Source organism: Rhea pennata, chromosome 2 (assembly GCF_028389875.1).
Source record: "Rhea pennata isolate bPtePen1 chromosome 2, bPtePen1.pri, whole genome shotgun sequence".
Classification (NCBI taxonomy): domain Eukaryota; kingdom Metazoa; phylum Chordata; class Aves; order Rheiformes; family Rheidae; genus Rhea; species Rhea pennata.
The window spans coordinates 90,200,096-90,214,652 of record NC_084664.1 but is presented as its reverse complement, the minus strand read 5'-3'; the positions used below and the strand labels follow the sequence as shown (position 1 = coordinate 90,214,652).

The following is a 14,557-nucleotide window of genomic DNA, read 5'->3' as shown; positions in this document are numbered from 1 at the left end:
TGGAAGAGATGTCACAGGTTATCTCAATATGGTTGGGTGGGTTTTCTTTACCTCGTTGAATCACTTTGAATTTTTGAATCCTGCTCTCACTTACCTTTTTGCACTGTCCCCTTTAATGTGTTTAGGAAGCAGAAAAGCCATATGTAGTCTTAAAGGAGGGAGGGTTGAGAGGAGACAAGTTGGGGAGCTTAGTTTCCAGAGGGAGGGAGAAGTTGTTCATCATTTTGTTTTAAATCTTTCAAGACAGAAATGATGGGGATCATGGAGCATCCGTATATATAGGATTAAACAGAAATGATTCTGAAGGAGGGAGATATGGAAATGAGCATATTCCTGAGCACTGAGAGCTATTTCAGTTATTATTAGTATAATCAAGGAATATGTACTGTGTAAGACTGCTGTTAAGGGCACACTGTTTTCTAACACTCAAAACAAAATTGTGTTTAAAATGTGGTTTGGGTTGTTTTTAATTCCCAAGATACTAGTGTTTTTCCACATTTGGTAATATAAGTTAAGAGAGCTCAGATAGTTTTTCTGAGGAACGGAGTCAGAAATCAGGAATCTGGAAAAGTTTAAGATCATTTAAGAACATGGGAAGAGAACCTGGGAGTTTAAAGGTAACTTGGACACACTAACTATGAAGAGGCATTTATTGGGATATGTGGAGGAGATTTGCTGGCTCCTGTGTACTGCTCAGGGGTACTTTCACAGAGCCATCTTCAGAGAAGACACTGATGTGAGTTTATGCAGACTTCCAAGAGGGTCTCCCAGAGAATGGATATGCAGTTAATCTTTTTGTCTGTTCTGCCAGGCAGCCCACAGTGTGCTCAGGAAGAGGATAAACAAGGAGAGAGTTCTGGAGATGGTCTGCTATAACAGAGAGTCCCAGGAAAATGTGGTAGATTATACAAAATCAAGGAGGGGGAGATTGACGCTAACTACTCTCCTGTAAAGGCCATGATTGAAATTTAAGGCAGGAGAGCTGAGGTGTGTTGGTGTGACGTGAGGTGGTGTGAAGGCAGATGATGTGCATCCGGCGAACCTGAACTGCTTCCACTAACTATGGAAAATGGGCCTTGGGCTGGGGAGGGGAGAGATCTTTACCCAGGAGTTCATGTATTTCCTCTGGTGGTGGAATGTGCTGTGCTGCTGTAGAATATGGCACAGTGATTGAGATATTAAGCTGAGATTAAGTCTGTAATATTTTGTAAAAAGAGCACACTGGCCTATTTAAATTAATGCTTTGACCCATTTTGCTCTGTATATGGTCTGGAACACTCACTTGGCAAGAAGCCTTTCATCTGTATGCTTCCTAAACAGGCTAGAAAGTGGAAGGTTTTCGAATAGGAGTGTATGTATAGCTTCATGCCATTCAAGCAAAAGAGAGACATCTCTGTCCCTCTGCCTTTATCCCCAGCAACCAAGCTGCTGAGGGATCATACTAAGATGACCAGAAGTCATAGCAGTTATTCTGAGATTGACTTACGGTCTTCAGCACAAGCTCTGCAGGGTGATCAGGTGGTATTTTTTCATCTGGCAAGTAAGATGAAATCATCTTGTTCCTAGCGGTCAGAGACATCTTGAAACATCTAAGTTACTGCACAAGAATCAGGACTTGCCCTGTGCTGTTTTGCGTTGGTGCTCTGTAGCTTTCCCAGTTTGCCTGTGTCCATGCAAGAGCAATCTGAATGCCAGCTGCGGCTGTGAAGCTGATGGGCTATCAGAAGTCTCCTGCCAACCTTCTTTCCTGTCTTCCTTTCTGATCTTCCTCAGTGCGTGAACTGCCGTATCAGCCTACTAGATGTAATTTCCAGTCGCACCGCCAGAACGAGCAGCATGCCGAGACAGGATGCATGCAAATTATACACTAACGTGGGAAATTAACTGCGACTGGAAGTACAACCAAGGGACTACTGATTGTGTCTCTAATCGCTGTCCCAGCCCAAATACTGAGTTCCTTCAACTTTTCATTATGACACTCAAATGCCTTCAGCTGTTTCAGGTTTGGATGAATGTAGCTGCTCTGTCATGTACTGATGCTTTTCAAATGTGGAACTGAGACCTGCACCAGCTGAACGTATCTTTTTTTTTTTTTTTTTTTTTTTTTCTATGAGCATCACTGGGAAAAAACACAGCTCTCTTGCCCAGACAGTGCTATCACTCACTGTTGTGTAGACTAGCAACCCTTTTTTGATCTTGAGAAGACAGGTAACGCCTTTCCTGTTATGAAAATTTGTCCTAACTCTGAGCATCTGTATACTGTCATAATAGTCCTCCCAACTACTTCAGACGGGAAGGTAAATTTACTACATATAAGTGTATGTGTTAAACTTTCCATAAATAAAAACTGGTAACTGCTTAAATGAAGAAGGCATGGTATGTCTGAAGTTTCAAGGCCAAACTCTGTCTTCTCTGGATCATGTAAAATGGTGACGATAAACTTGATTAACAATTCTGTTAATGAGTCATGAGCTGGAGGAAAATCCAGCTTGCTGACTCACACTCTGCATTTAAAGCCATTATGGTGCTGATAGCACTAGAAAACAAATGGAAGTACATGGATGTCACTAAAACAAGCAGATATGACTCTAAGTACCACAAGGAAGCCCATCTTTGCAGAAACTGAGTCATTTTAAATTAACTCTTGAGAAAACATGCCGTTTAACCTTTTGTTTAAAAGTCTTACCATGTTAAACTATTCAGAAGTTCAGAATTTTTGACGCATGCATTTTTTGTAGCAAAAAAAGGTCTGTCCTGCCACACAAACTTTCAAGCAAGAAAGTAAGGACAGCTTTCTTCCAAAAATACCAAACCAAGGTATTAAGTCTGATATTTGTGTCCTTAAGGCAACATACTCCCTTTTCTGGGAATGTGAAGATGAAAAGAATAGCAGCATGTAACTTTTTCAGTAAATGCATTGAATGTGTGCCAAGGTAACTTTCCACCTTTTCTCAGCACATCTAAAGCCCAGGGGAGTCACGTGATTGCTGAAGATACTGTTAACACTGGCATGGTATTTTTGCTTTTTGGAGAAAATTTGTGTGTTCCAAGACTACATTTTCCTGGAGCAGCTTGCTGAGCTGTGTGGTGGTGTCCAGAGGCTTAGCTGCCTGAATTTTAGTCATTCCCAGTAGTATATCACTAACCAATGAACTGTAAAAGTGTATTTTGTATTGAAAATAACAGCCAGAACAAGGGGCAACTATCGCGGGTATTATTTTAACTGTGCAATATTGGGCAAAATAATTGTTTAAATTTTCCATGCCTCATGATCTCCATTGTAAAGGTGAGGTTTTAATATTAACTTTGTTTTACAGTTGGGAATCAATGAGTAAATGCTTGTAAAATTTAAATAATAGCCCTGTTTACAGCTTAAGATTTCAGTGGGGAGAAGAAAAGCTCCCTGGTTTAGTTTTAAAGTCTGTTCAGCTAAATGTCAGTTTAGAAGTTCTGCATGTTTGAAAAAGGGAGGAAAAAAACCCCATTCCTTCCTGTTGTTAAACCCAAACAGATCTTAAAACAGTGCATAGGCTTCGCAAACTGATTTGTTTCATAGAATAAAAAAGTGTTGTCTTTTCTTCCGTCCACTGAAGTACTTTATTTTTATTTTATCTTGATAGATGACTCCTAAATCAAAAAGGAAAAGCATCCACAGTAGAATGCTTCGGCCTGTGTCTAGAGCTTTCGGTAAGTGAGATAGTGTTAAAACCTCCTTGCTACGTTTGGATTTTGGGGGAAGTTCTTTATTCAAGAGCACAGAAGACTTTTGCTCCCTTTGGATTGCGTTTGAGACCCAGATTGCTTGCTTTGTTTTGTGAATCTTCATGTGGTTGGTAGTGGATATTTGTTCACTGTGTTCTGCTCACAAACACGTTGCGGCTGAGCACATTCTCTGAACGTGTTTATGATTTTCAGCAAGAGAGAGGAATGGCGTTGCCTTTTGTTTTAAATAGCATTATTAAGTCTAATTAGAAAGTTTTGATTTCTCTTAGAAATGGAATTTGATCTAGATAAAGCACTGGAAGAAGTACCTATCCATATAGAAGACCCACCATTTCCTTCCAGCAGGCCAGACAAGCGAACTTCTGGATTCATTTCAGAGCTGCCATCAGAAGAAGGGAGAAAACTAGAACACTTTACAAAATTAAGGCCCAAAAGGAATAAAAAGCAGCAGCCTAGCCAAGCAGCAGTGAGTCCATATTAAAATATTGTTGGTGATGTCTGTTGTTTGCTTTTTGCCATGAATCAGTTCTTGAAAAGTAATGAGGATGAATGTTAAAGTGTTAAAAGCTAAAAGCAACTTCTTAATTTTTCTGCTGGTATTCATGTCTTTTAGTGTGCAACCCCCATTATAAGCTTTTTGTCTTGTTTGACACAGCCTAAACCCAGGATATGTTTTATCCTTTGTTCAATTGCTTCTGTTTTTTTAATGGAGGCAGTTTCTAGAGGTTCATGGAGCTTTCAGAGAAAACACACAAAATATCATGAGATTTCTCAGTTAGGGTTTATAACACTTTAATCCTTTTTTCTGCCTGCATTAAGACTTGGTAATTTGGCATGAATTCCTATTTACCAGATCTCAGAGGAGCTACTCTGTGACACCCAGCTTCCCACAGTTCCTTAACTGAAGATGGAGTTTGGGCCAGCAAATCTGCATGGTCACAGATCTGCTTTTCATGCCAGAGACTGGTGTAGAAAAATAATACAGAGCACTGTCTATCTACAGAATACACTGGTGTGAACCCAAGTATACATATATGGGGTTTCCACAGCTTCATTTCCTTGGTATTCCATATCAGTGAAGATTTATTTCTGTGGAGGTATCTCTATAGGGTATTCAGAGGAGTTACAGGGTTGTCTCTTATTAACAGAACAGAGCTGATGGGATAAGTATCCCTTATCAAGGGGCACCTTACTGTTCTGAAAACTGCAGTACAAAAATTAATTCCTATGGCCTTTTCTACTGCCTTAGGATTGTCAGAGGGGAGGGCCCTTGATCTTCCTGATGCTGGAAAAGATACATGAGGTAGTAGAGTGCTTTTTGCATCACTTAGGTATTGAGGAAACTTCAAGCAGATGAGATATTCAAGCCAACTTTTCATTCCCTCACACTAAAAGAGAAATGTAGAGGTAGCAGAAGAATGGCCTGGTCTTCACAGTGTAGTGAAACACATCCATGTTGACCTTTCCAATTTGTTGTCCTGCAGAACCTCTGTGTTTTCCCAGTTGCTAAACTTGCCTCTTACCTGAACTTACTCAGTGCATGCTGTGCCACCTACATATGGCAAGGGAAGTTGGAGGGTGCTGGGTGGGGGGAAAGTAAATGCTCTGTTACTTGGCACAGAATGGGAGCATAAAGTACCTTGCTTAAAAGATAGAAAGAGCTTCCTTTTATAAAGGACAAGTGTTATTTCCAGTGGCAATGCAATACTCTGGGAGTACTCAGCAATACAGAATTCTTATTAGTAGTGTTATATACTCTTAGCATTAGGAGAGTAAAACACACACACGAAAAAACAGACTCAGGCATTAACACTGAACACTAATAGGCATTTGAATAGGAACGTTATAGGAATATCCTGTGCCTTGAGGACTTTATTAGACCCTCTGAGTTTGTGTTTAGTACATTTTTTGGAACTTACCGCTTTTTCAGATGGAGTTTCCTTATTTGAGGTAGATTTTTCTTATTTGCACTAGATTGGTGGATTCCTGCATTACTTTCCCGTTAGGAAATACACTTGGCTTTGATACTTCAATATTTGTCCTCATCTGTGGAGAAATCTGCTGTCGCTATAAAATTGATTCTCAGTTCTATTGATGGCAACATGAACCATTTTTTGACTGAGAAGGTGACTATTTACACTGAGCCCATGAGCACTGCTGTTGACAAACCGATGCTCATGTATGAATTGTGCATAATTTCAGGAGTTCTAATTAAATAAATTCTTTGAAGGGGACGAAAAAAGTGAAAATCTGAGAAGTTTGGGCTTGTTAGAATAAAATTGTTTTTCATAGAAAGCATGCAGTTTGACTGGCAGCAATATGTTTTTTACCAGGTGAACTGACTTTTCAGACCAACACTACATTGCTACAGCGGGTATCAGTAACACTATTAATTATCAGCTGTGATAATAAAATAAATAGGCTTTTAACAAAGTTCAGGCAACTATAAAATTTCACATTCATCAAAACATTAGTTTATATGTCTGCCTCAACAAGACTAGGTCTAATGTTGACAGTGACTTTTAAGAGTGAGTACTCTCCTTTTCAGAACAGAGTCTGTATTCCAGCTGAAAAGAGAAGCTAGAGTTGTTCTGAATTATGGTAACAACTAAAATATTCTTTGACTGAAATTGTTTCAAATTATGAACCCTACTATTTTGTGGCAAACTGATTCCTGGTCGTTAGTACTGCCAAGAATACAACTGGGCTGGTTCTTGTGGAGTCCTCTGTAGTCACCTAAAAGGGTTTTATACGGCATTTATTTCTGCTGGTAATAGAGCTTTTCTGCACCAGAGTCACATACAGGAACATGTGTTTCATCTTCAGGATACTGTAGAGTCGCCAACTAATCTTTACAATGCTTTTGTGGTTGGCAGGTATTACTAACTCAGCCTGTTTTAGATGCATCTAGTCACCCATATTCAAAATGTAAACACTGAAACCAAAGAAAGGGAGCAAGTTTTTAGTTTTTAGACATTCGGTGAAAATTATGTATGTTTGCTTCCTCAAGTTAAACACCTTCTTCTATATTTGGGCTCTCTGGTTTTGGAAATTGTGGATTGAATGAGTTATAAAAGGTGCTGTTAACCTACTGGAGTTCAGTTTCTAAGTTTCTAAATCCAAAATCCAGAATATATGTTTCTCTGTGAACAGGGAAACAGGAGCTGTCAAAAATCCTTTCTCTGCAGGTGTCCATTCTAAATGCATGTATCAGGACTTAACTGTTCTCTTAACTTCTTTTCTGTCTGCTAAGTGCTCTGCTCTCACAAGCCCACGGCATGTGATTGCTCACCTCATGCATTGCAGCATACAGTGTCAGTGGCATTTTGGGTTACTTTTTGTGTTTGAGATACAGCAACTCATAACTGGCCTGAATAAAGGGGAATTCCAGCATTGATTCCATTGTCTGCACTGAATTTTGCTTGACTTGAACAACTCGATAATCTCTTAACTCCTAATAATTAACACTTAAGCAAGTATGCTTAGATTATTATATATGAGAGAGAGCTTTCCTTCTGTTAGGTATCTGCTGGAGTGCCTCAAGAAGGGGAACAGAATGGCCTCATGGGGAGAGTGGATGAAGGTGTGGATGAATTTTTCACCAAGAAAGTGACAAAAATGGATTCAAAGTAAGTTTAAATGTAAAAATTAAAAAATCAAATTAAAAAAAAAATTATATCCATCCTTATAGCTGGGCAAGTAGCACTTCTAAGTTGTCATTGAATTCTGTTTCCAATACCCAAGATGGTTGTTGTCAAAGTTGGAAAATACCTGTAGTAGTCTAACATGTTGTGAATTTGATTACCCTTCTTTAAAAATGACTGTTTTGAGATAAATTGCTTTAATATACCCTGTGGAACAGGTTATTGACTAGTGTGTATTTTTATAATTCAGTTGACTTCACACCAGCCTTTACTGGAGCTCATTAGAGCTAAAGCAGAGCTGTATATCAGTTTTTACTTAAGTTTACCCTGTCTAACATGCTCTAGGTGACCCTGCTGAGCAGGGAGGTTGGACTAGCTGATCTCCAGAGGTCCCTTCCAACCTTACTGATTCTATGATTCTTCAGTGCTAGTAATACACATGAATGTCTCTAGTAAGGACTGATACTGAGCAAAAACACCATTGTGCTAAATGACAGTATATTTATGTTGATTTAGAGATACTTGTTAAAAACTTGTTTGACAAATTTGTAGTACTCCAGATTTCATCAGTGTATTTGTCTGAAAGATATGTCTCCTTCAGCTTTGTATGAGGAGGGAAAAACTGCAAATACAGTTGCTTGGTAGGTAATTGTGTACTTACAGAACCAGTCATCTAGATATTCTTGCATGAATGGATGTTTGCATGTGTGCAGGTGCACACACAAATATTTATATAAATAAATGAGAAAACCAGAACAAATTCACACAACTTGGAATGACCTCTTCTGTGTTATATTTGACATCCATTAAGTAAAATGGTAGCTGTTAACTTGGTAAATAACTGTAGCCGGAAAAGAAAATGTTTTAAAGTCAGTATGAGTTGTAAATATCTATGGTGACATGTGAAGCCATGTGTGATACACTATATATAGTGATAAAATCGTGGTAGCTCTGAAAAATGGATTAGCTGGGTTAAGGTCAGAGAGCTAGCATGCTACTTCCCTTGGGCGCCTACCAGCCACCCATTTCAGATGTCTCTGTGAACTTGCATCTGTCCCTGTCCACACAGCCCTGACCATGTGCATGGCTCAAAGGTCTTTGCCCCCATTAGCTGTCCTCAGTTGCTCCACTGGGTGCTTTTTTCCTAGCTGGGATGCTTGTATGCAGACATGCTGTCTCCTCTGCTTTCCCTCAAGCATGGATACTCTACTTTTAAGCTGACTGTAGAAAATGTTTACTAGTGATTACTTCCTGAGGATAAGCATCTGCACTTTAAAAGTGACCCCTCTGGCTTTCTTACTGAAAGAAGGGGACTAAGCCAACTCCTAAAGGATAAGATCTCCAAAAGCTGTGCAAGTCGTGTGCTTGGTCAGAATTATTCTGTTTCTAATAATGGGCAGATGCAAATGAGCAATGGCACGCTCTGGAAACGGAAATGTCTGAAATTATATGTGCATGGGCAGAGCTACCCTGAAGCAAATGCCTAGATGGTGTTGGAAGCAGCCAGATGCCCAGTGCAGCTGAAATGACTGCCTCTCTTCATGATACTATGCACAAGGCTAGCATAGTAGTCCTCAAAGACAATATAATCATTGCCAATTGTCCTGTTTTTAATTTAGAAACACCAGCTAATGAGTGGGTCTAGGATGATGTATGGGTGATACAAGAGGTTAACTTTGCCCAAAAGAAGTCTTCTGGAACTATTTAAAACCAAGGGAGGAAGGCAGGAGAGAGGAGATTAAAATGTCTGTATCTTTTTATTAGGAGACCATCAACAAAAAGTTCAGACAGCAGTGAGCACAGTGAAGCGGGTGATGAGAAGAAGAAAAGGGACTCTAGGAAGAGTGGATTTCTTAACTTAATCAAATCAAGAGGCTCCAAATCTGAACGTCCTCAGACTGTCTTGGTGTCAGAGGATCCCTCCTCACCCAAGGTTGCTGCGAAAAGTCCAGCTGTGGATGCAAGTAAGAAGGAGGTAAAACCTGCAGAGCAGAATGGTGGTGCAGAGCGATCTGAGGAATTAAAGACGCCAGACTCAATCGAGGAGATACAGCCAGATGATGCTGTGAAGTCTGAGAGGGGTGACAGCAAAGGAAGCCCGCAAGGGGGCCGGAGGTATGGAGTACAGGTGATGGGCAGCGGACTTCTTGCAGAAATGAAAGCCAAGCAGGAGAAGAGAGCAGCCTCTGCCCAGAAGGTGAAGGCAATTTGATTTCTCTAGACTTGTTGTGGAAAGTGAGCAAGAGCTAGGCCTCTTCAGGGAAGGGGATACAAGGGCTGGTGGCTGGCATTTGACATATCTGACCCGCTTTCCACCAGAGATTATATTGTCGGTACAAGAGAATTGTTCTGTGCTGTGATGGTCAAACATGAACATCCTAGCCAAGGACTGGGCTGCACAAGTAGAGGAGATGTCGCTAAAGCCTGCACTTTCTCTTCGTGTAGAGTAGGTGACACCAGTTCTTCTGCTTGATGTCAAACCAACATAGGCGTAGAGGATACATACTAATTTGCATGTGTTGCAGAGAAACCTTTGTGCCACTAGCAAGGATGATTTGGATGTCTCCCTGCTAAATGATGTGCGATTTGTTCACTTGCAATGCGAGAGTGTTTAGCAGAAATTAAAGCTGGAAAAGACCACTAACTGTGTGTCCCCTACACACTGATCCCTCAGGTGTTTGACAGAGTTAACTACATTGGCTAATGTCTATACTGCTTTCTTTTAGAAGGTGATGTAGCAAACTTGAGAGATGCTGTGTGCTGTGTTTAAAATTATATATTCTGTGCAGAAAAGTAAACTTGGCTTCCAAATGCTGTTTACAGATATCCTGCTTATGCTTTTTTATTGCAGCCCTTTATTTCTCTGCTCTTTTGCACTGTATCTAATCATTCTTAGGACTTTGTTTTCTGTATTTCAAATATTAACACTCAGAGAAATCAGCCATATGTTAAAAAAAAAAAAAAAAAAAAAGGAAAAAGAAAAATCTGTTTCACATCACATCCTCTGTTCAGATTCCCCTCCCTGTCTAGTCTTCTCTGTGAGGTGATAACACTGAGCAAGAACCCTGCTTCAGGTATTTAACATAAGATGAGATATCCTTGTATTACTCCAAAACATTTTATCCCAAAGTATTTTGTTCGATATCCATTTCCCGCCGACCTTTGTCATTCTCATCCTCCCTCTTCCTCCTAGCTGTAGTTAGCATGTCCTGAAATTGCCAAAAGATTGGCTTTTCTTCATTCCCTTTCTCTTCCTCTTCAACATTCATCAAGATGCTATTTGTTCTCTGCTATTACTTGCCATAGTTTGGAAGATGTTACCTTACAACAAAGATCATCTACATACTTGCCCATATATTTTTCTTCCTTTCATACATTGCAGAATTGTCTTGCCGTGACTGAACAAGGCACTCAAATGTCATTCTTGCCTTTCTCTGTATTTTCATAATGGCTACCATGATGTTTGAACTGTTGCTGCAGACACTGAGGTCTTGTAATAAGCAGATTCAAATTAACCTGTAGTCCATTATTAAAGGACAGTCAGGTAAAAATGATTTTTCTAAAGAAATGACCAGTTCACACCCTTCTGATTGGTGCTGAGTAGTGCCATGAATAGTCTCATTGATTTCCAAGAGGCCAACTTTGCAAGTAATATGCTATATGATTGTGAGTAAGAGCATTACAGTCTGCCCATAACTAATAAAATATGGAGTTACTGTAGAAAATATAAATATTTACAATTGTGTAAACAGTGTGTGCTTAGGGCTCCACAAGATACCAAACTTCTACTTAGCATTTGTGGTCTAAAACTAATCAGACCTGGAGTGAAGTGTTTGAGTTGAAATATTAGCATGTGTAATTTTTTTTTCTTTTAAGTGGAGAGAGTAAAAGTCCTTATCCACTTCAGTTGATTAGCTTTCATAGCATTGATTGAAAACCTGAATTTCATCTTTCAAAAAGGAGAGTTGTTGCCTTTTTCCAGTATCATCCAGGAGATGGTTTCCGTGATGTTTTTTCACCTTTTCCTTTTTTCTCTATTTTGAAATCAGGTTACCTGTTTTCTTTCAGGTTTATCATTGTTTTCCTGTTCCCTTTCAGCTGTTGGCATATAAACATGACAAGGAGAAGCTAATATTTGTTTTGGAATTTTCAAAAAGAAATAGTATTATTAAATAGTGTTATTTTTTGTTAGGCTATGTAAAAGTTGATATTTATGGAATGTAAATATAGATTGTGTTCTTTTTGTGTAAATATAGATTGTGTTCTTTTTAATGAGTGACAAGAAAACTGAATTGAAATAGAAGTCTATACACAGCAGTGCATTGAATTATTCCATTTTAATGCCAGTCAGACTGCACAAAATTGAACTGTTGGTCAAAAGAATTTTTCTCATACCTCATCCTGGATTGCAATATTGAACAGTTTAGTTTTGTACTTTCATTCATTGTATTTTTTGAAGTTGAATATGTAAGTAATTCAGTATCCTGATCGTTAAGCTGCAGAAGAAGGCATCCCACTGCTGTTGCTTTGTTTAGGAGGGGTATGACACTGACTTCCCTAGTATCTTCAAATTTTATCAGGATCTTAGCATGATAGAAAATTGTATTTTCCTTTAAGGTACAGATGGCTGCTAAGATTCTGAGCTATTTTACATGAAAACAAAGCCAGAAGGAATTTACTATTTCATTCATACCCTACCACAGTCTTGTTACAGATACAAGTGAGGAGCAGGTGCACAGTAGATGGAAAGATGATAAATTTTTTTTGTTTTCTTTTGCTTAGAATACAATGTGTGAATTGGCAATAATAGTGTAGACAAATACATGCAGATTAGTATTTTCTTCAGGCATACATACAAAGATCTTTTAGCTCCATCTAGTGTTTACAAACTGACTTTTAAATACCTTCAGCAAGACTTATTTGTAACCATTTATTTGCTACTGATTACACACAACTTCAATATTTCCCTGCCTTGCACATACTGCTTTTAAAAGTAGATCTTGATCTTGATTTATCTGCATGGTGCAGTTGTCATGTAATGAGCAATATCTGCAGTATTTCCATATTGAAATTGGTATTTTGGTGAGAGTTCATGAGAATTCACATTCCATGAGGAAATTGTTGCTAAATTCTGTTCTCAAAGTATTTTGCCGAGTTGTGAAAGAAGAATCTAGCAAGTGGAAAGCAGTTAAAAAAATCATATATATAGCTCAGATTGTCTTTAGCCCTAAACACGTGGCTTTAGGAGATGGAGAGGTGAGAATTAAGCCAAAATGTTGATGACAGTCGAGAAACAGGAATAGAAGCAAATCTGGCATCTTTGCCCACTGGCACAAAGTATAATGCTCCTGCTAGCTTGGGAGGTGGGGGGATTACCATGGTTTTAATGGCAGAGTAACTCACAACTGTAGCTGTTCAAATCTTTGCATTTCTAGAAGTGCCTGTATACTGCTTTTGACCAGAAAAAAATACTGGTTTGCATACAGATTTTTTTTTACTATTATCTACAGATGATTTCATACTTAAAAACTATAGAAGTATAGTCCCTTAAAATGATACAGTTACAGTAATATCAGGGTAATTTTACAGTACAAGAAGTTTAGTGTTCATTCAAATACCATCCTCCTTAACACACACACCGATCCTTAGTGGAAAGGTATGGAAGTGGAGTCACCCTGTCAGATCTGATACAGCACCAGCAGGTGTTTAACATCTCCATTTTTTTCATAACTGTATTAAAGAGGCACTATATTCCTTTATGCTTATCCTTACCATACCATTTTCGCTCTAGATCTATCATTTTTTTGATTAGTTAGCATGTGCTCCTCCTACTGCAGCTGTTTTCTTCCTTCCTGCATCTCCTATCTGTCTAGTGTTTATCTGCCTGTTGTATCTGGGACTCTTTTAGCTTGTGAGCTCCGAAGAGCAGCAATCCTGTTTGGCATACACTGTGGGGCATGTGGCATAGATTCCTCAATGCTGTCGGACAGACAAAGTGCGGTGCTGGTCAAGGAAAGCTGGTCCTTGAGCAGTAATAGTAGTGTCCTGAACATGTCAATGTGGTGGAAGAGTCTATGCATGAGTACACAACCAAGTGCAGTGGTCACCAGCACAAGTCATTTGCTTGCTTTCTCACATTATATATCTGTCCCAAAATAGCAAATCTAGATTAATATTGAAGCTGCCTGTAACTTTCTATCCCCTGCCTCTTTTACCTTCAAAAAAAAATCTCATTTTATTGCCTAGTCCTGTCTGTGTAAGGCTTCCTGTAACCGTTTAGCCTACTCTTATTTATGTACACTGTTTGTATTCTCCCTTTTATCTCTCTGATTTTACTTTGATACCAGACAAGATAACAAAAGGAGCAGAACCTGTTTCTTTTGTAAACATATAAACTGCATATATATATACTTCTCTTAGTGAATACATAGGTTTCTAGCTTACTTAGACTAAACCTGTGATATGAGAAGTCTTTGTACTTTTCTTCTTGAGGCCAAGATGTTAGAAAAGCTAGTCTTAAGAAAACTCAACAAATGCATCAGCACACAAGTAAGAGGCCACCTTTTTAGAGGTGTTCAGTGTCCAACAGCCCTTGTGATGTGTAGCTTTCAACACATTTTTTTCTATAAATATTTTTTTTTGGTTTTATTTCTAAAGAAATCCTGTAAATATTTAGGCACTGATGCTTCTGGAGTTGTGAGCTTATCTAAATTAAAGTTAGCTTGTTAGTGGAAGAGTGTAAGAGCCATTCAGCAGTTTTACATTCAAAATTTAGATTTTCAATAATCTTTTTTTTTAACCTGAACCGTGAGTCATTTAAATATGGAACTATCTTTGGAGAAGATGCCATTCTGCACGTTAGCAGGCTTATCGCTTAGGAGGCACAGTGTCACTGCAGTTCTGCTAGACGCGTGGCAGCATCAATCACCAGATCAGTGTGGCTTTCTTCATGCTTAGATTTCCAGGACATGGAAGAGAAACAAGGAAGTGCATCCAGCATTTATTACCAGCACTGCTTTCCCTGTCTTATGTTTCTGAATTACAGCTTTTTCACTAACAGAACCTCTGAACTGCAGATTATTAACATGAGGACTTTTCTCACTTTTTCAGAAACTTGGCAATGACATAACTCCCAGAGACTCTTACGACACAGCAGTGAGCTCAGAACGACTAGATGGAAGTGGTACAGG

At 39.0% G+C, this 14,557-nt stretch overlaps 1 protein-coding gene across 5 annotated transcripts in view; it reads left to right on the top strand.

Moving 5' to 3' along the window:
• The window catches only part of CARMIL1 (capping protein regulator and myosin 1 linker 1), a 194,039-nt gene that overhangs the window by 167,362 nt on the left and 12,120 nt on the right, over positions 1-14,557 (top strand). For all 5 annotated transcript variants that reach the window (XM_062569894.1, XM_062569896.1, XM_062569891.1 and 2 more), the window contains 5 exons: positions 3,621-3,687; positions 3,993-4,189; positions 7,246-7,352; positions 9,132-9,564; positions 14,478-14,556. In XM_062569894.1, the coding sequence (XP_062425878.1) occupies positions 3,621-3,687; positions 3,993-4,189; positions 7,246-7,352; positions 9,132-9,564; positions 14,478-14,556 (883 nt within the window). The remainder of the gene's footprint in view (positions 1-3,620; positions 3,688-3,992; positions 4,190-7,245; positions 7,353-9,131; positions 9,565-14,477; position 14,557) is intronic.